The sequence below is a fragment of the Salvelinus fontinalis genome, chromosome 12 (genome assembly GCF_029448725.1).
Source record: "Salvelinus fontinalis isolate EN_2023a chromosome 12, ASM2944872v1, whole genome shotgun sequence".
Lineage (NCBI taxonomy): Eukaryota > Metazoa > Chordata > Actinopteri > Salmoniformes > Salmonidae > Salvelinus > Salvelinus fontinalis.
In genome coordinates, this window is record NC_074676.1 from 3,381,145 (window position 1) to 3,407,498 (window position 26,354).

General features: G+C 43.5%; 2 protein-coding genes across 11 annotated transcripts in view; both read right to left on the minus strand.

Moving 5' to 3' along the window:
- Nucleotides 1-8,195, minus strand: part of LOC129866636 (coiled-coil domain-containing protein 136-like) — a 46,957-nt gene extending 38,762 nt beyond the window's left edge. For 2 of the 8 annotated variants that reach the window (XM_055939399.1, XM_055939402.1), the window contains exons 1-2: nucleotides 7,966-8,194; nucleotides 7,647-7,705 (exon numbers count right to left, since the gene is read on the minus strand). In XM_055939399.1, coding sequence (XP_055795374.1) covers nucleotides 7,647-7,698 — 52 coding nt within the window. In that variant the 5' untranslated portion in view covers nucleotides 7,699-7,705; nucleotides 7,966-8,194. The other 6 variants (XM_055939400.1, XM_055939401.1, XM_055939403.1 and 3 more) reach the window with 5 other exon arrangements.
- A 6,093-nt stretch (nucleotides 8,196-14,288) lies between these two features.
- The window catches only part of LOC129866638 (transmembrane and coiled-coil domain protein 3-like), a 47,532-nt gene continuing 35,466 nt past the window's right edge, over nucleotides 14,289-26,354 (minus strand). For all 3 annotated transcript variants that reach the window (XM_055939406.1, XM_055939405.1, XM_055939407.1), the window contains 5 exons: nucleotides 22,856-22,945; nucleotides 22,388-22,692; nucleotides 21,710-22,153; nucleotides 17,747-17,882; nucleotides 14,289-17,393 (listed from right to left, as the gene is read on the minus strand). In XM_055939406.1, the coding sequence (XP_055795381.1) occupies nucleotides 17,091-17,393; nucleotides 17,747-17,882; nucleotides 21,710-22,153; nucleotides 22,388-22,692; nucleotides 22,856-22,945 (1,278 nt within the window). In that variant the 3' untranslated portion in view covers nucleotides 14,289-17,090. The remainder of the gene's footprint in view (nucleotides 17,394-17,746; nucleotides 17,883-21,709; nucleotides 22,154-22,387; nucleotides 22,693-22,855; nucleotides 22,946-26,354) is intronic.

Sequence of the window (26,354 nt, forward strand, 5' to 3'; positions counted from 1 at the left end):
GACAGAAAGAGCAAGAGAGTGATGGTGGGCACTGCCAGCTCTCACAGTCTCATGTCAGAATAAGACCTTCATCTATGTTTCTCAAACGTCAAATTTCAAAGTTGTTCCAAATGTCAAATATCAAAGTGTTTACGGTTAAGTTTAGGCATTAAAGCCAAATCCTTAAGGTTAGGCGTTAACCCCGAACGGTCAAGGTTTGGGATAGGCTTAAAACAAAAACATCAAAAACAACTTCCTATCACTGGATTCAAACTTGCAACCCTTGGAAGCAGAAGTTAACAGAGCTCACTGTTGCCCCTAGTGGCCGGTTTCCATGTCATCTCCCGACTCGTCAGACATGGATGGACGTCGAATACTGACTTGTATCATGGGGAAACTGTAACAGTAAGCCCACGGCCAAAAAAATATCGGCAAAAAGAAGAAGCAACACAATGCAGGTTGAATCCTCAGTCCTAAAGTATATCCGCACATTGACATGATAGTGTTCTCAGCCTCCACTTCAGTTCTCAGTTCTTCTTTCAGCATCAGTTGTCAATCAAGGGTAAGGCGCACTTCAACAGGAAAACCTAACAGGACACCGTAAGGGAGCTTTTAACAGCAAAGTTCTAAAAGCAGGCATCAAGTGAAACCATGGCGCAGTGATCCGTTTGACCGACCTAGTTAAATGCATGCCTGAGATGTGTCAGGCCTAAAGCTGATGGCAGGAGAGACGTCCCTGGGAGAGCGGGGATAACAGGAAGAGCCACTCCGGACGTGACCTGAGTCAGGATCCGTCTTCCTCCTCTGGCTGACACAGAGACATTTTGAGTCCTCTGTTTTGGGGTAACAAAAGACTACCCGAGTTCCCCTTAGCATTACTAATAAAAGGTGAAGACGCATTTACACTCTAGTCAAGTAAACTTGACTTATTCCATGTAGCTCGTGGAGCAAAGGGCCTTAACAACAGCAAACCCTGTTCTGGATTCTGAGTCTGCGTCCAAAGTCGAGGGCAAAACCCAAGGGTGGTGTGAGGAAGAGGATACAAGTACAACTTAACCCGCATTCTACTCTGCAGGCTCCCAGTTCAGTCAAGAGATAACAACAACACATGGAAGAACAGGGATCTCCAATCTGGCAAACCCAACGTCGGTCAACAGGAGCCGTTCGGTATCCAGCAGACAACAACAAGCTTTGAACAGAAAGCTCCGTCCACAGCGGTGGTCAAAATGAGCTCGACCTGTGTCTCCTCTGATCCACTGTGTAACGAGTGTGTGTGTGTCCTCCGTGTAATGTAGACACAGACCTCCACTGAGACTGCCCATTCACTGCCCTCCCCGCGTTGAATCCTTGCAGCTCTTTCCTGCATGGATAACACCAAAAGCATTCTTTGCATTCCTCTCAAAATGGGTAGTATAACAATATGATATATATTCTGCCGTTTAGCAGGCGCTCTTATCCAGAGTAAATTACAACCAGCGCATTGTGCACCTTGAAAGTAGTACGCATGACGCTTTAGGTTGAACTGAACTGAGTTTAAACAGAATATCAGCAATCAGACATGGCACCTTCATAAAAATGTATTCAAAAAATAGAACTGGTTCCAGATCATTCAAGCAAGAGCTGATCAAGAAGGAACTGGTAAATGTTACGTGACTAAACGTTATTATTCAAAGAAACATCAGATCACATCAAATCACATACAATCATTTCTATTGACTATTCACTTCTAAAGACTGACAATGCAGCATTTTGTAAAATGCTATTCCCACTGTACAATTCTCCATCCATCAAACCTGACTCTGTAACATCACATGAAGTCACAGGCATCCTTAATAATTGACCATTCACTTCGACTGACTGCCTCTATACACCCCTGGCCATGTTATTTCCACTTCACCGCATCATTAAAACAGTCCTTTCATACCTGATGCTGTGGTTGTGGTTGCACTATTAAATCTCCTGTAATCCCATAGATAGCACACAGTAACATCCGCTCTGTCTCCTCTCTGCAGTCTCTCCTATCTGAAGTCCCGAAGCCTGACAACTGAGAGATGGAATGCAGCTCTCCTCTTATCTGATATGAAGAGAACAAACTGGCTAGCACATCAGTCGCTCTCCCCACCTCTCTTTCCTCTCCTCTCTTCTCCAACCGCCTGACCACGTGTCCCCTCTCCACCTCCTCAGTTGAACAGCTCATCCCTCTCTCTTGTTCAGGAACATTCTCTGATCTTCCTCACTGACCACACAGACCTATACATAAAAAGATATTATCATATCAGTTGAGTGTATCTGCGCTTTGACCTAGTGCTGTTGAAAGATGTTATAGAACCATCACAGAAATACACACACACACAGATGTGCAAAAACACATGCAAATATGTACGTATAAACACAGAGGCCTCATGCCCATAGTTGGCTTTAGCTAGTCCAATCTCCCAACCTCATAACTAGCTACCAAGAAGCCATTTCAGGCTATCAATCAAGTTAGAGTAGCTAGCTTGTCTAACTATTTTAGCTGGCATGCTAGACTTGAGAAAAGCAAGCAATAACTAAATGTGCTGAGTAAGAGTCACATCCCTTTCAATCTTTTACCCAGATTTTAGCATAGATGCAGAGAAGCATATTTGTGACTCGTTTCAGGAAACTAGGCGTATGTCGCCATGTCGCTACTTCACAGGAGAGGCATTTCAAATCAAAAATCAAATCAAACTTTATTTGTCACATTTGCCGAATACAACGAGTGTAGACCTTACCGTGAAATGTTTACTTACAAGCCCTTATCCAACAGTGCAGTTCAAGAAGAGTTGAGAAAATATTTACCAAATTAAAAAATTTAAAAAATATACAGGGGGTACCGGTACCGAGTCAGTATGTGGGGGTACAGGTTAGAGGTAAGTGGTACATGTAGGTAGGGGTGAAGTGACTATGCATAGATAATAAACAGCGAGTAGCAGCAAAACAAATGGAGGAGGGGTCAATGTAATAGTCTGGTGGCCATTTGATTAATTGTTCAGCAGTCTTATGGCTTGGGGGTAGAAGCTGTTAAGGAGCCTTTTGGACCTAGACTTGGTGCTCCGGGACCGCTTGCCATGCGGTAGCAGAGAAAACAGTCTATGACTTGGGTGACTGGAGTCTCTGAGAATGTTATGGGCTTTCCTTTGACACCGCATATTATATACACTACCGTTCAAAAGTTTGGGGTCACTTAGAAATGTCCTTGTTTTTGAAAGAAAAGCACATTTGTTGTCCATTAAAATAACATCAAATTGATCAGAAATACAGTGTAGACATTGTTAATGTTGTAAATGACTATTGTAGCTGGAAACGGCTGATATTTTATGGAATATCCACATAGGCGTACAGAGGCCCATTATCAGCAACCATTACTCCTGTGTTCCAATGGCACGTTGTGTTAGCTAATCCAAGTTTATCATTTCAAAAGGCAAATTCATCATAAGAAAAACCTTTTGCAATTATGTTAGCACAGCTGGAAACTGTTGTCCTGATTAAAGGGGCGGCAGGTAGCCTAGTGGTTAGAGCGCTGGACTAGTAATCGAAAGGTTGCAAGATCAAATCCCTGAGCTGACAAGGTAAAAATCTGTCGTTCTTCCCCCGAACAAGGCAGTTAACCCACTGTTCCTAGGCCGAAATTGAAAATAAGAATTTGTTCTTAACTGACTTGCCTAGTTAAATAAAGGTAAAATAAAAAGAAGCAATAAAACTGTCCTTCTTTAGACTAGTTGAGTATCTGGAGCATCAGCATTTGTGGGTTCGATTACAGACTCAAAATGGCCAGAAACAAATAACTTTATTCTGAAACATGTCCGTTTATTCTTGTTCTGAGAAATGAAGGCTATTCCATGCGAGAAATTGCCAAGAAACTGAAAATGTCATACAACGCTGTGTACTACTCCCTTCACAGAACAGCGCAAACTGGCTCTAACCAGAATAGAAAGAGGAGTGGGAGGCCCCAGTTCACAACTGAGCAAGAGGACAAGTACATTAGAGTGTCTAGTTTGAGAAACAAACGCCTCACAAGTCCTAAACTATCAACTTCATTAAATAGTACCCGCAAAAAAACAGTCTCAACGTCAACAGTGAAAAGGCGATTTTGGGATGCTGGCCTTCTAGAATTGCAAAGAAAAAGCCATATCTCAGACTGGCCAATAAAAAGAAAAGATTAAGATGGGCAAAAGAACACAGACACTGGACAGAGGAACTCTGCCTAGAAGGCCAACATCCCGGAGTCGCCTTTTCACAGCAACCGGCCAGGATGCTCTCGATGGTGCGGCTGTAGAACTTTTTGAGGATCTGGGGACCCATGCCAAATCTTTTCAGTCTCCTGAAGGGAAAAGGTTTTGTCGTGGTCTCTTCACAACTGTCTTGGTGTGTTCGGACCATGATAGGACATTGGTAATGTGGACACCAAGGAACTTGAAACTCTCGACCTGCTCCACTACAGCCCCGTTGATGTTAAAAAGTGGGTCTGTTTTCCTGTAGTCCACGATCAGCTCCTTTGTCTTGCTCACATTGAGGGAGAGGTTGTTGTCCTGGCACCACACTGCCAGTTCTCTGACCTCCTCCCTTTAGGCTGTCTCATCGTTGTCGGTGATCAGGCCTACCACTGTTGTGTCGTCAGCAAACTTCATGATGGTGTTGGAGTCGTGTTTAGCCATGCAGTCATGGGTGAACAGGGAGTACAGGAGGGGACTAAGTACACACCCCTGATGTTGTTGCCTACCCTTACCACCTGGGGGCGGCCCATCAGGAAGTCCAGAATCCAGTTGCAGAGGGAGGTGTTTAGTCCCAAGGTCCTTAGCTTAGTGATGAGCTTCGTGGGCACTATGGTGTTTAATGCTGAGCTGTAGTCAATGAACAGCATTCTCACATAGGTGTTCCTTTTGTCCAGGTGGGAAAGGGCAGTGTGGAGTGCGATTAAGATTGCGTCATCTGTGGATCTCTTGGGGCGGTATGCAAATTGGAGTGGGTCTAGCGTATCCGGGAGGATGCTGTTGATGTGAGCCATGACCAGCCTTTCAAAGCACTTCATGGCTACTGACGTGAGTGCTATGGGGCGGTATTCATTTAGGCAGGTTACCTTCGCTTCCTTGGGTACAGGGACTATTGTGTTCTGCTTGAAACATGTAGGTATTACAGAAAGAGTCAGGGAAGACACTTTCCAGTTGGTTCGCGCATGCTTTGAGTACACGTCCTGGTAACCCATCTGGCCTCGTAGCTTTGTGAATGTTGACCTGTTTTAAGGTCTTGCTCACATCGGCTCCGAGAGCGTTATCAGCTGGTGCTCTCGTGTATGCTTCAGTGTTGCTTGCCTCGAAGCATAAAAGGCATTTAGCTCTTCTGGTAGGCTCGCATCACTAGGCAGCTCGCGTCTGGGTTTCCCTTTGTAGTCTGTAATAGTTTTCAAACCCTGCCACATCTGACGAGCATCAGATCAGGTGTAGAACGATTCAATCTTAATCCTGTATTGACGCTTTGTTGGTTTTTATGGTTCGTCTGAGGGCATAGGGGGATTCTTTATAGGCGTCCAGATTAGTGGATTTCTTGAAAGCGGCAGCTCTAGCCTTTAGCTCGATGCGCATGTTACCTGTAATCCATTGGGTGGGTGGTATATGTGCGTACGGTCACTGTGGGGACGACGTCGTCGATGCACTTATTGATGAAGCCGATGACTGAGGTGGTATACTCCTCAATGCCATTAGATGAATCCGGGAACATCCAGTCTGTGCTAGCAAAACAGTCCTGTAGCGTAGCATCCGCGCCATCTAACCACTTCTGCATTGAGCGAGTCACTGGTACTTCCTGCTTTAGTTTTTCCTTCTAAGCAGGAATCAGGAGGATAGAATTATGGTCAGATTTGCCAAATGGAGGGCGAGGGAGAGCTTTGTATTCGTATGTGTGTGGAGTAAAGGTGGTCTAGAGTTTTGTTTCCTCTGGTTGCACATGTGACATGCTGGTAAAATTGATTTAAGTTTGCCTGCATTAAAGTTCCGGCCACTAGGAGCGCCACCTCTGAGTGAGCATTTTCTTGTTTGCTTATGGCCTTGTAGAGTTGGTTGAGTGCGCTGTTAGTGCCAGCATTGGTCTGTGGTGGTAAATAGATGGCTACGAATAATATAGATGAGATCTCTCTTGGTAGATAGTGTGGTCTACAGCTTATCATAAGGTACTCTACCTCAGGCAAGCAATACCTTGAGACTTCTTTAATATTAGACATCGCACACCAGCTGTTATTGACAAAAAGACACACACCTTCACACCTTCACTACATGTCTAATCAAAAGACTCCACTATGCAAGTAACCATTTCAAAGTACCGTTTACACCTTCTGTATCCTGTCCATGTGACAAATAAACTTTGATTGTATTTCATATAGCATGCATTTACCAGAGACATTAATGTGAAGAACATGACCTGCACCAACCCAAATTAGGATTTAACGTTAGGCCAAAGAGACAGTGTCCAAGTTCAAAAAGTTTAGTTTGAATGCCATTCTTTTATTTCTTCACACTCACAACCGTAAACTATTTTCTGTAATTAACTCGCTATTAACTTGTAAATAATGATCTTCTGTAATAATTAATACAAATTAGCTCAATTTAAGACGTTGTCAGCTATATGATATGGTCATTATTTGAACTGGCTCGTCAGCTAACTTAACATGAACAAACTAGCTAACAAGCTAGAAACAAACCAAAACATTTAGAAAGTTGCTTTTAGTTGCCTGCTTTGCTAGATTGACATACTGCATATTAAATTCATTTTTAAACTGACTGGTTTACTGGTGTTAAAATACACCAGTTATGCTATTTTGGACCACCAGGTCTGTCGTTTTTGTGTTTATACTTTTTCATAACGACAAGTTTGATGTCGGAATGTTCATGATGTCACTGGGACAACTGTCTACAGACATGTCGATAGACGTAGTATAAACCAGCCTTTAGTCTTGAAATCTTTGGTTGTTTAGCATACTACTGTACACACTCTGTTCAGCACATGGCCCACATGTGAATCCTTAAAGAGATGGGTGGGGCTAAGGCTTAAGAGGGTGTGAACAATGTTGAACGGATGTAGACAAAGAAGAGCTCTCCAGTAGGTGTACCAAAACATTTAAGGGCCATTTTCTCAAAAATGGGGTGACAAGGTTATCAACTTTCAAAGCAGAACTACTTTCCCATTGTTCCTCATATGTAGTGTATGATATACAATTTTCTAGCTCTGAGTCTCTACTTGCAGAAAACACCATTTCAAACTTTGCAAAATAAGACCAAATCGAGCCGGTCGGTCACATTTTGTTTCTTTTAAACAATAACCACCAGTCAGGACAGTCAGCTCAAGAGGTATGGTTAGATATTCAGAAAAATAAACATATTTTTTTACATATAATTAAGCATAATGATTATGGCTCTCGGTTGCAGTAAAAAACTGTTTCAGTTGTTTGAAAAATTGCTAAACTCTCCAACTTCCACACACGGAGGAGCTAGCCATCCTCATAGGACCACCCCCAGCCATCCTCATGTACTTTGGGCCCCCTCAGATTTTTTTTTTGGGGGGGGTGGGGGTATGACACCCCTGCATAAATACATACACTCGTAAACAGATACTCAACAAACAATTTGCACACACACACTGGCAACGAGGGCACAGACCTGTAAATTCCAGCGCATCCTCTATGAGTGGAGGTAATCGCAGTCCATCCATGACCTCCCTGCAATTGCAGAGAGAGAGAGAGAACAAGAGAGAGAACAAAAGAGAGAGAACAAGAATGATGGGGGAAGATAGAGAGTAGGCGAGATGGTCAGTGAACTCCTCCACACGCCCACCTCAGCTGCAGGCAGAGACAAAACACACGGAAAGAGCTGAAAGACAGCACAGACGCTGGCAAGAACACACACACACAAACAAACAGACACTACACAGACACACACACACACCCAAACAAACAGACACTACACACACAGTCAATACCTTAGTAGTGGAGAGTTCCAGGGAGCTGAAGCCTCTGCTCTCTTCTCGGTAGCGTGGGAGAGAGAGATGCAGAGAGAGCAGAGGGGAGGAGCATAATGAAAGAAAAAATATGCAGTTTTTCCAAACAACAACCTCCGTCTCTCTGTCTCCTTCCCTTTTTTTTCTACAACTGATTTTGCACAGTGGTGTGTGTGCGCCGAAGTTCTGAAAGCTCTTCAGCACTCCCTCTTGCTCTCTCCCGCTCACACACACACGGACCCACATTTACTTATAATGAGATCCAGACTGTGTGTGTGTGTGTGTGTGTGTGTGTGTGTGTGTGTGTGTGTGTGTGTGTGTGTGTGTGTGTGTGTGTGTGTGTGTGTGTGTGTGTGTGTGTGTGTGTGTGTTTTTTTTTTGCTGAGCGATTAACCAACATTTCGGTGGGGGTTCAGTTATTAAAATTTGCACCAGTGCGCCAATCTAAGAAACATAATACAAAAATCCCCATCAGAATCTGTCAGTTTAAGCTAGAGATATCAGCCAATCCACATCATCCGCCTATGTCGGCCTTCCGCATCTGCGGTGGAAGGTGGCCGAGCTATAGTGATGTTTGTCAGACCATAAGGCATCCCGAAAGTTGGTCTTCTCATGAAAACATCTGTAGCCTCTGAACGGTTTGGCCATTACTACTACAGGATTATCCTTTCTGCTCTACGAGCCCAACAAGTGTCACAGGACTCATCTGAAGTTGGTAAAGCTGATGTGCCAATTTGTCTGTAGCGTCTGAACCGTTTGAGCCACAAACGAATATGTGGAAAGGGGAGACTCTCATGAACGCTCGTCTGAAGGTAACCCATACAAAAAAAAATAAAGGGTTAAATATTTGTAAAAAAAGTCTATATTTCCTGAACTTTCTTATATCTCCTAGATATAGGACAGACACTTCACAACCTTATTCCTTATTATTTTTCTTTTGACTGTCTTCCTTGTCATTTTAAGAACGTCCTATTCAATGTGTTTCTATGGGCTATATAGAAGTAAAGCCAAATTCTATATATTTTTATATATATGTTTTTATGTACCTAAAAGAGGCCTAAAAGTCAAAATATCTAAACGATACACGGTATGTCCATTTTAAAACACTTACATATGTTATTTTATAATGCATTTACGTGATGATTTTTTAATAATCAAACCAAAACTGAACCGACCTAGAAAAACAGTAATCTCTCAGCAATGTGTGTTTGTGGTTTAACTTTACTATCCTTTTGGATAGCAAAAGTCCTCACAAGGATAGTAAAACAAAGAAAATGTGAGGACATTTCACCGGTCCACCAAAAGGAAAGATGCTATTTTAGATTTAAGGTTAGGTTTAGGATTAGGCAAAATATAATTTGCATGTGTGTGGCTGTGGAGGCTGACAGCTAGCTCCGTAGATTGCTGATCATTACCCCTCCATTGTTCCTTTCCCCTCCCCCGGTTTGAGTTTCTCTCTTTCTCTCGTGTTTACTGCTAACGAACAGCTCTCATTCTAAAAAACGCTTCTCAAGTATACATCCTCCCCTCACCCCTCCTCTCTTTCTTCCTCCTTCTTTTCTTTCTCTCACTCACATCTGGCTGCTTATCTACGACTGTCTATCTCACATATGGCAGCTTATCTACGCAACAAGCCAGAATTGTGCCGTGAGACAGAGTCTGAAAATATGACTCTGGAGGACTAGATGAGAAGAGAGTAGAAGAGAAGAAAGAGGGCTTAACTCCTCGTTGGCCTCCCTCCCTCACCAGAGGATGTTCATATCACAACACTGTCCACAAAGCAGGAAGTGCTCACACATGAATCAAGCAGCATGTTTTATGTGAATGAGAAAAGTGTTCAAAACAACATGTTTTCCTATATCTGTACAGCACTGAGAAACAAACACGTGCATGTGACGTGACAGTGCATGTGATGTGACAGTGCTGATGTGACAGTGCATGTGATGCGATGTGACAGAACTGTCTGTAAATGGAGTGCATATAAATATTTTGGTGTGTGTGTGTGTGTGTGTGTGTGTGTGTGTGTGTGTGTGTGTGTGTGTGTGTGTGTGTGTGTGTGTGTGTGTGTGAGATAAGGACAGAAAACAAGATCCAAGAGTCAATGAGACAAGGAAATTCAACAACAGACAGAAAGATTGATGTCTCTTTAGAACCAGTTTCATCAATTCCACGTGTCTGTTTCCTCAAACAGATGTACCGTCAGATGAGGAAGTGGTTGCCACAGACACACACAGGGGCAGTTTGGTAAAACTAATCCCGTCCGAATCGTGCACTGAAAAAAACAGACATGCTGGGGTAATTATTACAAAACCGACGTTCTATGGTAATACTAGTCCCATGTGAATAGGGCATAAGATGTATCTCTGTGTAAACTGAACTATAAAAATATAAGCAATTCTATGCATCACAAAAACCATGACAGCCATATTGAATTTACTGTCAGATTGTCATGGTCTGATGGGCTTTCATGGATTGAACAGCCGCAGCCACAGCATTGGCAGGAGAAGTTAGGCAATAATATGCATCATAAATACCATGTCAGCCATATTGGGTGTATCCATGAATGTACTGTTAGATTGTCATGGTCTGAGGGACTTTTCCTGCTCTATTTCTACGTCTGAACAGCCACAGCCACAGCAGAGCCAGGGGACTGACGGGAGGTTAGGAATGTTGACTTCATGCAGTGGTAGTCAGTGTTTCTCAGAGAGAAGAGAACGTGTTTGTCCTGGAAGGCCAAGAGAATATTCCCAGAGAGAATGTTCCCCATTGTGAGGTCATAAGGAGGGGAAAGAGTTCTCCTCGTATCCTCTCGGCCAAACATACTGTGGTCTTTGTTTTGTCGATGTGTTTTAACATGCAGAGATGATGATGGAATGTATAGTTTGTATGGTTTGTGATAATGAGCCGGTGTTTGGAGGATATATTGGCATGCGTGTTGTTATGTTCGAGACTGTCTCGGGCTGGCAAACCGTGCCAATATATCCTCCAAACACCGGCCTTTATGGCATTATCACTTGTATACAACGGGTTACCGACATATTCAAATAATGATTGACATATTTTCATATTTTTTTTATTTTTAAATTTTGATTAATTTATTCATACTATTTAATCATTCCACAACATATAGTCCCGACACAAATCGAGGAAATATTGACCATGAACATGGGTGTGACATGCTGTTCCCCTGGATACATGACGTTAGGCCAGCGGGCTATTTATTTACACCTGCACAATCAACTTTTTTTACATGGAACGAGTAAAATAAACGTTTCACAATGTTACATTAGCTAATACATGTAATCCAACCTTTGGGTTCAAAACTACAGTGATGCACATTCACCCAGCATACAATCTACTGCTTAGGAAAACTGTGCTGCTGCTGCTGCTGTTTTAGCTTCAAGCATAGCTGTGGAGCTGGATGGTTGCTAAGCAACTAAAGCAGCAAATCTGAGGTGCCTTTGAATTAGGGCATTTTAAAGAAGTGCTCTGTTGGGTTATGGGTTATGTAACAATTCAGGGTTCTTACTGATCAAATACTTCCACAGAAAACATCATTTGATATCATGTGTGTTAGTTGAGGAAGATCACTGTGATCCTTGGGAACTTGTGAAATGTAAATCTTGCATGGTCACTCAAGCATACATACACTATATGTACAAACATATGTGGACACCCCTTCAAATGAATGGATTCGGCTATTTCAGCCACATCCGTTGCTGACAGGTCTATAAAATCGAGCACAGAGCCATGCACTCTCCATAGACAAACATTGGCAGTAGAATGGCATTACTGAAGAGTTCAGTGACTTTCATCATGGCACTGTCATAGGATGCCACCTTTCCAACAAGTCAGTTTGTCAAATGTTCTACCCTGCTAAAGCTGCCCCGGACAACCGCAAGTACTGTTATTGTGAAGAGGAAATGTCTAGGAGCAACAACGGCTCACCCGCGAAGTGGTAGGCCACACAAGCTTACAGAACAGCGCCTCGGTTGCAACACTCACTACGAGTTCCAAACTGCCTCTGGAAGCGACGTCAGCACAATAACTGTAACGCCAAGCGTCTGCTGGAGTGGTGTAAAGCTCGACGCTATTGGACTCTGAGGCAGTGGAAAAGCATTCTCTGGAGTGATGAATCACGCTTCACCATCTGGCAGTCCGACGGACGAATCTGGGTTTGGCGGATGCCAAGAGAACACTACCTGCCCCAATACATAGTTCCAACTGTAAAGTTTGGTGGAGGAGGAATAATGGCCTGGGGCTGTTTTTCATGGTTCGGGCTAGGCCCCTTAGTTCTAGTGAAGGGAAATCTTAGCGTTACAGCAAAAAATTACATTCTAGACGATTTTGTGGCAACAGTTTGGGGAAGGCCCTTTCCTGTTTCAGCATGACAATGTCCCCGTGCACAAAGCGAGGTCCATACAGAAATGGTTTGTCGAGATTGGTGTGGAAGAATTTGATTGTCCTGCAAAGAGCCCTGACCTCAAGCCCATCGAACACCTTTGGAATGAATTGGAACGCCCGACTGCAAGACAGGCTTAATCGCCCAACATCGGTGCCCAATCTCACTAATGCTCTTGTGGCTGAATGGAAGCAAGTCCCTGCAGCAATGTTCCAACATCTAGTGGAAAGCCTTCCCAGAAGAGTGGAGACTGTTATAACAGCAAAGGGGGAACACCTCCATATTAATGCCCATGGTTTTGGAATGAGATGTTCAACGGGTGTCCACATACCTTTGGTCATGTAGTGTATATTGTAGGATTACATGTCTTGTGGTGTGTATAACAATTTGTTCATGTGTTTCAAAGTGCATTGATACATTGTATTATAATGAATAAAACCGGGATAAACGTTGTTATAATAGAGGGCGAGGTGAAGATAAACATGTGCTGTTGCTATGACAGCATCAACAGGAAATAGGAAGGGTCTTATACTGCCAGAGCAGTTTAAATCATCGCCTGAAAGTTGGTTTGGCGAGGTCATAACTTTCCCATCTGAGAAACACACACACACACACACACACACACACACACACACACACACACACACACACACACACACACACACACACACACACACACACACACACACACACACACACAAATTAATGGATGGCATTGATGTAACATCAACAAATTATTTTGATTTGACAATGATTTTGCACACATTGTCTAAACTTTCTCTACGCCAAAAATTATCTCGCCCTCACCCCATTCTCCTCCAGTAGCGCTTTACAGTGCTCACTTCCCCGACTCATCCCCTGGCCTGCTGTGGTCACCATGCCAACCTGAGGAGGCTCTCCAGCCCCTCTGCTCTGCGGCTTTGTCCTAAATTGCACCCCGTTCCCTATACGGCGCACTGAAGTCCATAGGCTCTGGTCAAAAGTAGTGCACTATATAGAGAATAGGGTGCCTTTTGGGATGTATACTCTGTGTGTGTCTGTAGAGAATTGATGAAGTCCCAGGATAATTACTAGCTCATTATGAAGCAGAGCCAAGTTAGTAGGCTGCAGCCACACACACACACACACACACACACACACACACACACACACACACACACACACACACACACACACACACACACACACACACACACACACACACACACACACACAAACAGCTGGGAAGTAATGAATGGAAAACACTCAACGATGAGGTTACATCCAGACAGCTCTCTCTCTCGCTCGCTCGCTCTCTTTATGTGCATAATAAACGCAGCTTTACAGAACACAGATTGGAGAGAATTGAGAAATGATTGCCCCCCCCCCCATTTATACCCATTCTTAATCCCTGTGTCCCAGAGCGTGTGTGTAGCTCGTAGTCATATCCATGCTCTCTGTGTCATACACATCTGAGATGCTTGTGTTTTCCCCTAGAGGCCTTCGCTGTTCCACAATGCCAACCAGAGCTAGTCCACCCACACAACACACACACACACTGAGAGTGTGTGGCTGGCTGTTTTAAGCTCCAACCTCCCAGTCTATGGCTCCCATACCTCATACAGCTAGATAGAGCTATTACATGGGTACCAGTGATCCACACAGTCAGATACAACTAGCTACAATATCTTATTTTCATATTTGACTTTTTTTGATACTGCTATCTATCTAGAGTTAGAACACTGTACACATACATATGTTTTTATGCAACTATGTACCATCCTCATTCCTCCTCTCTCTCTCTCTGCACTTATTCCTGACATGCAGGCAGTCACAAATTCGGTCACGCAGGCTCAAACACACACACACACACACGGCACTGCCAGATAGGTGACCCACATCGCAGAGGCAGAGGAAATCTGTCCCCCCCCCCCCGCCAGGCTAAGCAGCATCTCTTTCTATGAACATCAACACTACCCTCGAAACCCATGGATGGCAGCCCTGTTGGAGACAACACACACACACAGAGAGAGAAAGAGGGGTAATTTCTGCCATAGTTACACTGGAATCGATCCACGGGCAGACAGACAGACCTTGATTCACTGCAGTGTTAGACGGAAACTAGACGGGAGAGAGTTTAGTAGAGGAGTCATGTCATGATATATCGTGGCCAGTCGAGGGTGCTGTTGCACTGTTTCGGTAACTATTCATCAGGATTTATGTTGAAGCACTTACACCCCCTTGTGGTTATAGTACAGACCTGGACAGTTGACAGCTCGACTTTATCAATGGAGAAACCGCAGACATGAATGAACTAATAATTACTTTATTTCATTAGTTCATTCAGTATTTTGACAATTACTGCCATCCATACCACTAAGGTGGTATTCCTGACTTTTTTTTATTTTTTTTCCATAGGCAAATATCCGACAGGCAAGCACAAAATATCCCACTCACTCAAATATGATGGAGTGGTTTGTTGACTACATTTTTTTGTTTAATTTAAACAGAATTGTCACATACAAGAAGGCACATAATGTATGAGAACAGGTAAATCATATTATTATGCATTGAAGATGAATAAGAGACTGTAATGAATCTAATCCATGTTCAGGTAAATTCTTCAGGTGCATCAAAACAGAGGAACATAAATAATCTCTGTACCCCCCGTTTAGCAGGTACTGTAGTTAGAAATTAAAATGTTAAAAACGGTAATTACGTAATAATTGCAAAATTCCGGTAACTTTCCCCAAAATTCCCAGTTGGAAGATTCCCGGAATCAAAATGGGAATAAGCAGGGAATTGGGAATCCTCCAAACAGGATTTCTGGAAAACATGGATGTCTTGGGAAAGTTACCCGAGTATTGCAACACTAGAACCATCTTAAACTGGGCCGTAAAATAAAGTATTACCCAAATCTCATACTGTACATACAGTCAGCAGCAGGTAAACAACAACAACCCTGTCTGTGACTAGGTCAACACAAACAAACAAATTAGAGGAAATGCTATTACAACAAACAAACATTAGATATGGTCCGTATCTGTCATGTTAATTCCACATACAGATACTAGTCCGCATGCAAGTCGACCCCCCCCCCCCCCCCAGGACGTCCATAAAATATACTCCTTTTATGGCTTATCTTGAAGCAAACCTGTAGTGTCCTCTGTCCACTGTGGAGTATGTAGGGCTGCTCAAATGCTCAGATGCTTCTCATTGTACTAGAGGAGCTAGCTAGCCTACCACCCATTGGAACAGAAAAAGTGGTTCAGAGGAACAGTAAAAGAACCCAATGCCTCATGTGACAGTGTTCTAGAGAGTTCACTATTTCCTCTTGGAGGTCAACAAACATTCAATTGGCCAATCAACCTTAGCGGTCCCTCCTCCTCTCCGAGAAATACTTTCTCTATCTATTGATTATAACTATTGTCATTCGGTACTATTTAAATATTGAAATAGAGAAAAACAAATTGATACAGTTTAAGGACAAGTGGCAAACAATAATGCAGGCACTAGGGATGGGTGTGTGAGCATGCTGTTCTGGGCAGATGAGATGTAGTCATTGTTTGGCTGTCTGTCATGTGTTGTTCGTATGTATAAGTTTGTATATGGAGTAAAAAAAAAAATGTTTTGTTTTTACATCCCCCAAACCCCAAACCTTCAGACAGACAGCATCCCGTCACTTCTCCATCTAGAGGGAAACAGAGAACATTCTTTCCTAAAAACAACAAACAAACAAGTGGTTGTTAAATTAAAAAAAAAACACTTTTAGAATGTATCCAATAAAAGAAGTAAACGAACCAAGTCGACGACAGTTTCAAAAGAAGGCCGACAAACTTCTGACTGCAGGCAAGGTAATAAAGAAGGAATGAGGATTGGCTATAAGACATAAGCCTTAAGACATAAAAGATCAAAACAAGATATCCACCTCCCTGACTCCTGTATTGTGGACCGTAGTCTCTGTAGTAGAATGTTGGGAGAGCCGCCCATCAAGGCTGAGTTGTGTGTGTGTGTGTATTGATGGCGTGGATAGGGTGAAGAACCATGAACCTCTGCGACCGTAAGACAACCGTGATGCAACCATGCCCTCTGATGACTGTGTGCCGTGACCAACCTACCAACCCTGTCAGAGACATTGGAGATTGTGATCCAACAATATATAAATGAACAGTCAGTCAGTTAGTAACCATGCTTTACCCAGCTCCCATCTTTCCCCAATCATGCTTGCTCTATCGCAATTCTTCGGCACTATGCACGTGATCTAACTATCTGGACATTATTTGTTGTAGTGTTTTCTGGACAGCATCCCCTCTTCTGACCAATGGAGAACCTATATATTGAAGTCAGTCGTCTCTCATGATGGACTTAACACTGCGAGACTTGTTTCTGGGAGCATCGATTGAAACCTTACAATTGCAAGAAACGACATTGATCAAGGATTACAACATTCTCGAGCAGTGTGGTTGTAGTTTCTGTTGTTATGTCAGTCATTGTGTGTTCATTCACCCCACATTGTCTTGATATTCAGTGTTATTCTAGGTGATGCGATTAACCAGTCAGTGACCATGCTCTGCTAGCTCCGTTTCCCCCCCATCGGACTTCTTTTGCATTAAGCACCTTCTGCATTTTACTACATCAATAGGCTGTTTTGTTGGAGTTCTGAGATCAGTCCGTAGATCATTTGTTGCAGTGAGTGACATGGACAGCATTAGACTATTGTCCCCCCTCAGGCTGGCACCAGGACCCTCTCCACAGCACACTGTAGATTCTCCCAGTTCCTCCAGAACAACGCCAACAGACACATGCCCAGGAAGGTGCCCATCACGTGACGACGGCTCCGCAGTAGGGGCGCGGCGAACTTGGCGGCCGTGGAGACGCATACAAGGATCACGGTGACGATGGCGAGCATGATGTTGATGCTTTTACCCAGAAGCACCCTGGCATCACGGGACTCAAGCTGTACGGTTTGTTGCTGCTGCTGCTGGAGCTCTAGTTTAGAGACCCGCGTCTGGCATGACTCTAGGGCCTCCTGTAGAAGGGGAGGGAGAGGGGGAGAGAGAGAGGGAGGGAGGGAGGAACGTGGTTGATAAACCCTGTCTAGAAAACATCGCCTTTGGGTTCAGAATTCAATTTCAACATAGAAGCAATGGGATTTGTTTCAAATAAAAGCAGTTTAGAGAGTAATCTAGATTGTGTGTATATTATATTTCCTATATTAATTTATAGGGGAAACACAGCAAAAAATATGATGTAATTTTTCAAATATATATTTCTTTAAATTGATAGTCATTGGCTCTATGACTGGAAGTCTATGGGAACAGCTAGCTGCTGTCATTGCGCTGATGATGCCAGTAGCAATGCACCAGTGTGTGTGTACAGTACCTGTATGTCTCTCGCCCTCTCGTAGGCTTGGTAGGCCACTCTCTCCTCAATGCTGGCCAGCTCCTGTTTCAGGTCGGCTGTCTCAGCCTGGTGGAGCTCAGTCAGATCATTCAGCTGGTCCTCCAACCGCTCACACCTACCAGGAAATACAATTATATATACACTGTGATTGGTCATACTTACCAGGAAATAGAATTACATAGACACTAAAATTGGTCATTCTCATAGCTACCGTGAAATAGAATTATAGACAATGATTGATCCATAGAGATGCAATACAATACTATTGTGTGGTATACTGCCATGACGTGGCCCCCCCCTCACTCACTCTCTCTCCTAAACCAGGTTTATTACCTCAGGTCATAAATACCAGGTAGAAACTGCAATGCATTATGGAGGTAGAGAGACTAGAGAGAACAAAAAAAGACTTGGTCAAACTCCTAAATCCCCAAAATGGGAGAATTTAACATTATGTCTACTTTTGAGAATGTGGGAATGATCTCTGGCCACTTATGGAACAGTCATGTTGAGTGTGTTTCATTTGGTGATCTCATGAAGGACAGGAAACACACATAACTGTACCTCTGAATGTGTACATTTCTCAATTATGGGGTTTGCATCTAATTCTTGTATAAAATGAATGAGTAAAGATGAGACTATTTGTGAAATGATGTAATGTGATGTCAACCTTTAAAATGAGAGAATTGTCTTCCATGTAAAGTTTAACTAGTCAGTGGTCACGCCCCCGTGAGGCCAGCCATTATACCAGGTGTCATGGAACCGCCCCTTTCTCTGAAATGTATAAAAACACCCGTAACGAAATGTACATTTCATTCCAAAGAGACCCACGGTAAGCCAGACGTCACAAATGGTTAAGACCACGCATACCACGGTGTAAGCTAAGGTTGCAAATGGTTAAACGCTGAGACTATCGATCACTACAGAATAAGAGAAATTCTAGACGTCGTATTACTAGTCTGTAGCTAGAAATTACGTAAACCTAGAACGAGAATACTGACAAACTGACTTGTTGGAAAGGTGGCATTCTATGACGGTGCCACGTTGAAAGTCGCTGAGCTCTTCAGTAAGGCCATTCTACTGCCAATGTTCGTCTATTGAGATTGCAAGGCTGTGTGCTCGATTTTCTACACCTGTCAGCAACGGGTGTGGCTGAAATAACCGAATCCACTAATTTGAAGGAGTGTCCACATACTTTTCAATATATAGTGCCTTCGGAAAGTATTCAGGCACCTTGACTTTTTCCCCACATGTTGTTACGTTACAGCCTTATTCTAAAATTGATTAAATCGTTTTTTCCCCTCAGCAATCTACACACAAAACCCCACAATGACAAAGCGAAAACAGGTTTTTAGACATTTTCGCCAAAAACCCACCAGAAATATCACATTTACAGTTGAAGTCGGAAGTTTATATACACCTTAGCCAAATACATTTGAACTCAGTTTTTCACAATTCCTGACATTTAATCCTAGTAAAAATTCCCTGCCGTAGATCAGTTAGGATCACCACTTCATTTTAAGAATGTGAATAATAGTAGAGAGAATTATTTATTTCAGTGTTTATTTCTTTCATCAAACTCCCAGTGGGTCATTTTGCCACAACTTTGGAAGCATGCTTGGGGTCATTGTCCATTTGGAAGACACATTTCCGACCAAGCTTTAACTTCCTGACTGATGTCTTGAGATGTTGCTTCAATATATCCACATCATTTCCCCATTTATTTTGTGAAGTGCACCAGTCCCTCCTGCAGCAAAGCACCCACACAACATGATGCTGCCACCCCCGTGCTTCACGGTTGGGATGGTGTTCTTCGGCTTGCAAGACTCCCCCTTTGTCCACCAAACATAACAATGGTCATTATGCCCAAACAGTTCTATTTTTGTTTCATCAGACCAGAGGACATTTCTCCAAAGAGTACGATCTTTGTCCCCATGTGCAGTTGCAAACCGTAGTCTGGTTTTTTTATGACGATTTTGGAGCAGTGTCTTCTTCCTTGCTGAGCGGCCTTTCAGGTTATGTCGATATAGGACTCGTTTTACTGTGGATATATACACTTTTGTACCTGTTTCCTCCAGCATCTTCACAAGGTCCTTTGCCGTTGTTCTGGGATTGATTTGCACTTTTCGCACCAAAGTACGTTCATCTCTAGGAGACAGAACGCATCTCCTTCCTGAGTGGTATGACGGCTGCATGGTCCCATGGTGTTTATACTTGCGTACTATTGTTTGTACAGATGAACGTGGGACCTTCAGGCATTTGGAAATTGCTCCCAAGGATGAACCAGACTTGTGGATGTTTACATTTTTTTTCTGAGGTCTTGGCTAATTTCTTTTGATTTTCCCATGATGTCAAGCAAAGAGGCACTGAGTTTGAAGGTAGGCCTTGAAATACATCCACAGGTACACCTTCAATTGACTCAATTGATGTCAATTGGCCTATCATCTTCTAAAGCCATGACATCATCTTCTGGAATTTTCCAAGCTGTTTAAAGGCACAGTTAACTTAGTGTATGTAAACTTCTGACCTCCTGGAATTGTGATACAGTGAATTATAAGTGAAATAATCTGTCTGTAAACAATTGTTGGAAAAATTACTTGTGTCATGCACAAAGTAGATGTCCTAACGAGTTTTAATGACTACAACATAAGTGTATGTAAACCTCCGACTTCAACTGTACATAAGTATTCAGACTCAGTACTTTGTTGAAGCACCGTTGTCAGCGATTACAACCTCAAGTCTTCTAGGGTATGACGCTACAAGCTTGGCACACCTGTATTTGGGTAGTTTCTCCCAATCTTCTCCGTAAATCCTCTCAAGATCCTCTGAACCTTCGCCCCAGTCTGAGGTCCTGAGCGCTCTGGAGCAAGTTTTCAATCACGGATCTCTCTGTACTTTGCTCCATTCATCTTTCCCTTGATCCTGAATAGTCTCCCAGTCCCTGCTTCTGAAAAACATCCCAACAGCATAATGCTACCACCAACAGGCTGCCACCATCCCGGTAGGGATGGTGCCAGGTTTCCTTCAGACGTGACGCTTGGCATTCATTCCAAATTTTTCAATCTTGGTTTCATCAGACCAGAGAATCTTGTTTCTCATGGTCTGAGAGTCCTTTAGGTGCGTTTTGGCAAACTCCATGTGGGCTGTCATGTGCATTGTACTCAGGAGTGACTTCCGTCTGGCCGCTCTACCATAAAGGCCTGATTGGTGGAGTGCTGCAGAGATGGTGGTCCTTCTGGAAGGTCTAATCTCCACAGAGGAACTCTAGAGCTCTGTCAGAGTGACCATGGGGTTCTTGGCCACCTCCCTGACCAAGGCCCTTCTCCCCCAATTTCACAGTTTGGCAGGACGACCAGCTCTAGGAAGAGTCTTGGTGGTTCCAAACTTCTTCCATTTAAGAATTATGGAGGCCACTGTGTTCTTGGGGACCTTCAATACTGCAGAAATGTTTTGGTACCCTTCCCCAGACCTGTGCCTCGACACAATCCTGTCTCTGAGCTTTACGGCCATTTCCTTCGACCTCATGGCTTGGTTTTTGCTCTTAGATGCACTGTCAACTGTGGGACCTTATATAGACAGATGTGTGCCTTTCCAAATCATGTCCAATCAATTGAATTTACCACAGGTGGACAATCAAGTTGCAGCAATATCTCAAGGATGATCAATGGAAACAGGATGCACACCTGAGCTTAATTTAGAGTCTCATAGCAAAGGGTCTGAATACTTATGTAAATAAGGTATTTCTGTTTATTTTTAATACTTTGCCAAAAATGTCTAAAAACTGTTTTTGTTTTGTCGTTATAAGTTATTGTGTGTAGATTGATGAGGTAAAAAATTATTTAATACATTTTAAAATAAGGCTGTAACATAAAAAAAATTGAAAAAAGTCATGGAGTCTGAAAACTTTCCGAATGCACTGTATAGTGTATATAACTGTGACCTGACCTGTATCTCTCCTCTTGTAGCGTTTGGGTGATGAAGTTGTAGTCTTTCTTGAACTGGGTCCTGAATCCCTCCATGTCCTCCTCCAGCTGCCCCTGGGCCTCCCTGATCTCCCTAACCTCCTCCGTGGTCAGGCCCAGCCTCTCCTGGCTGTCCCCAGACTCCAGGATCTGTCCTGGGGTCATCCCCGCCCCGACACCCACTTCTAGACCCAGGCCAACGCCCAGAGCCATTGCGTTCCCGTTGCTGTCCGCCGACAGGGACGTGCCCGAGGAACATTCGTCATCGCTGGTGTACTTGGGCGTGGGTGTGGCGGCAGGGGTCTTCCCACCCACTAAGGTGGCGCTCCCACTCAAGGCCCGCCCAGTTCCTTCAGAGTGGAAGGGAGAGGGTGTGTCGAGGTAGGTCTTCAGGTGAGCGATGTTGTCGGCACTGCCAAACTTGTTCCTGAAGAAAAAGAGAAAAAAGAAAGATTAACTTGTATTATCTATCGTCATAGATTAACAAATCTGTGTCCTATGGTGGCCTGATGAATCCATATCCACTGAGGGTGTGCGATAAGACCAGCTGCTTCTTCTGTCTGACACCCTAAATCAATCCTTCTGGGTTATCCACTGCGTATACACACACACACCGACAGAGGTTAGAGCACATGGTCAGCATGGAACACTGCATCAGTACCTGATGAGGTTGGCAAAGTCCCGGGGCTTGCTGAAAAAGAAGGGTGGCGAGAGCGAGACACCAGGCCCTACTGTCTTGATCTTGTCCAGTGGGTGTCGTCCACTACCACTGCTCACGTTGCTCATGGTGTGGCTCAGCATGTCCTTTGAGCTCTCCTTAGAGATGCTGTGGTGTTTGGAGCTGGCGTCCTTCTCACTGCTGTCCTTCATCTTCTTATGATACTGCTCAAGCTTTTTCTGCATGTGGGCAATGCTGTGAGCCGACTTCTGGTTCTTCTTCTCAAACACATGCTTGATGCGCCCCACCTGCATCAACATTTACATAAGGGGGACATTTAGCAATCAGGTTCTATTCTTCGAAATAGCCCCTAGCTGCAGCTAAATAAATGCTAGTAATAAAATACAAGTGTGAGTGCGAGTGCAAGAAAGAAAAGAAAGTACAACCGTTAAAAAGTTAAAAGGTAAACACCTGCTGCTTGTCGACACTGTTCACCAGTTTCAGGTACTCGACCACATTGTCGTCTCGCGACTCCTTCTCAATCTTCAGTTGCTCTGTCACCTTGGGAAGGAGAAGAAGGATACTTTATGGTCCATGTGCCTTACAGAAAAGTTTGTGGTCATACGCACATCTTTAGAAACGTAGGTGCTGGGCTAATGAAGAATGGATGTAAAGAACAGGAAGGCCCGCACACTGTTTATGCTCCAAATTCACTTCTTTATGGACAACAAGTCCATCCGAAATGGATATTCATCAGGTCAAACAGACTGAGAGCTCACATCCCAGAATATACACATTTCATACATGGTGGGTGTGGAAACAATTCAATTCACTTTTGCGCATAGTCAATCATAATCAATCACAGAGGTACATACGGCGCATTCGGTAAGTATTCAGACCCATTGATAATTTTGTTACGTTGCAGCCTTCTTCTAAAATGTATTCAATTTATTTATCCCTCAACAATCTACACACAATACTCCATAATGGCAAAGCGAAAATAAATAAATAAATAAATAAATGGAAAAAATAAAATGGCTTATTTACATAGACTACCATTCAAAAGTTTGTGGCCACTTATAAATGTCCTTGTTATTGAAAGAAAAGCACATTTTTTGTCCATTAAAATAAAATCTAATTGATCAGAAATACAGTGACAACACTCTTAATGTTGTGAATGACTACTGTAGCTGGAAACGGCAGATTTTTTGTGTTCCAATGGCACGTTGTGTTAGCTAATAGAGTTTATCATTTTAAAAGGCTAATTGATCATTAGAAAACCCTTTTGCAATTATGTTAGCACAGCTAAAAACTGTTGTTCTGATTAAAGAAGCAATAAAACTGGCCTTCTTTAGACTAGTTGAGCATCTGGAGCATCAGCATTTGTGGGTTCCATTAGAGGCTCAAAATGGCCAGGGGAAAAAAAGACCTTTCTTCTGAAACTGAGCAATCGGGGGAGAGGGCCTTGGTCAGGGAGCTATGCCCTGGTCACCATATGTGAACTGATTGCCCCCCATCTATCTTCAGAGTTCGTATTGTTAGGTGACCTAAACTGGGATATGCTTAACACCCCGGCCGTCCTACAATCTAAGCTAGATGCCCTCAATCCCACACAAATTATCAAGGAACCTATCAGGTACAACCCTAAATCTGTAACTCTTAGATATCATCTTGACCAACTTGCCCTCTAAATACACCGCTGCTGTCTTCAACCAGGATCTCAGCGATCACTGCCTCATTGCCTGCGTCCGTAATGGAACAGATATAGCCCTTGATTCGCCCGTCTTAACTTCCCTTTACCAGCACAAAAAGATCCTGTGGCGTTCTGCATTAGCATCGAATAGCCCCCGAGATATGCAACTTTACAGGGATGTCAGGAACCAATATACACAGTCAGTTAGGAAAGCTAAGGCTAGCCTTTTCAAACAGAAGTTTGCATCCTGTAGCACTAATTCCAAACAGTTATGGGACACTATAAAGTCCATGTAGAATAAGACCACCTCCTCCCAGCTGCTTACTGCACTGAGGCTAGGAAACACTGTTACCACCAATATATCTACGATAATCGATCATTTCAAAAAGCTTTTTTTTTTACGGCTGGCCATGCTTTCCACCTGGCTACCCCTACCCCAGCCAACAGCTCAGCACCCCCTGCAGAAACTTTCCCAAGCCCCCCTGCTTCTCCTTCACCCAAATCCAGACAGCTGATGTTCTGAAAGAGCTGCAAAATCTGGATCCCTTAAAATCAGCTGGGCTAGACAATCTGGACCCTCTCTTTCTAAAATTATCCACCTCAGCCCTGCTCAAGGTCCTAAACGATATCATAACCACCATCGATAAAACACAGTCCTGTGCAGCTGTCTTCATCGACCCGGCCAAGGCTTTCGACTCTGTCAATCACCTTATTCATATCGGCAGACTCAATAGCCCTCATCAAATGACTGCCTCGCCTGGTTCACCAACTACTTCTCAGATAGAGTTCAGTGTGTCAAATCGGAGGGCCTGTTGTCCGGACCTCTGGCAGTCTCTATGGGGGTCTCTATGGGGGTGCCACAGGGTTCAATTCTCGGGCCGACTCTTTTCTCTGTATATATCAATGATGTCGCTCTTGCTGCTGGTGATTCTCTGATCCACCGCTACGCAGACGACACCATTCTGTATACATCTTTGGACACTATGTTAACAAACCTCCAAACAAGCTTCAATGCAATACAACACTCCTACCGTGGCCTCCAACTGCTTTTAAATGCAAGTAAAACTAAATGCATGCTCTTCAACTGATTGCTGCCCGCACCCGCCCGCCTGACCAGCATCACCAGTCTGGGCGGTTCTGACTTAGAATATGTGGACAGCTACAAATACCTAGGTGTCTGGTTAGACTGTAAACTCTCCTTCCAGACTCACATTAAGCATCTCCAATCCAAAATTAAATCTGGAATCGGCTTCCTAGTTCGCAACAAAGCCTCCTTCACTCATGCTGACAAACATACCCTCGTAAAACTGACCATCATACCGATCCTTGACTTCGGTGATGTCATTAACAAAATAGCCTCAAACACTCTACTCAGCAAACTGGATGTAGTCTATCACAGTGCCATCCGTTTTGTCACCAAAGCTCCATATACTACCCACCACTGCGACCTGTATGCCCTCGCTACATATTAGTCGCCAAACCCACTGGCTCCAGGTCATCTTTGCTAGGTAAAGCCCCGCCTTATCTCAGCTCACTGGCCACCATAGCAACACCCACCGTAGCACGCGCACCAGCAGGTATATTTCACTGGTCATCCCCAAAGCCAACACTTTCTTTGGCTGCCTTTCCTTCCAGTTCTCTGCTGCCAATGACTGGAATGAATTGCAGAAATCACTGAAGCTGGAGACTTATATCCCCCTCTCTAACTTTTAGCATCAGCTGTCAGAGCAGCTTACCGATCTCTGTACCTGTACACAGCAAATCTGTAAATAGCACACCCAACTACCTCATCCCCATATTGTTATTTATCTTTTTGCTCTCCACATCTATCACTCCAGTGTTAATGCTAAATTGTAATTATTTCACCTCTATGGCCTAATCGTCAACATTTGCAAAAACTGTACATAGATTTTTCTATTGAGTTATTGCCTTTACGTTTGTTTATGTGTAACACTGTGTTGTTGTTTTTGAAGCACTGCTTTGCTTTATCTTGGCCAGGTCGCAGTTGTAAATGAGAACTTGTTCTCAACTGGCCTACCTGTTTAAATAAAGGTGAAATAAATAAAGAAAAAAGGGAGGTGACCAAGAACCCGATGGTCACTCTGACAGAGCTCCAGAGTTCCTCTGTGGACATGGGAGAACCTTCCAGAAGGGCAACCATCTCTGCAGCACTCCACCAATATGGTAGAGTGGCCAGACACAAGCCACTCCTCAGTAAAAGGCACATGACAGCCCGCTTGGAGTTTGCCAAAAGGCATTGAAATGACTCTCAGACCA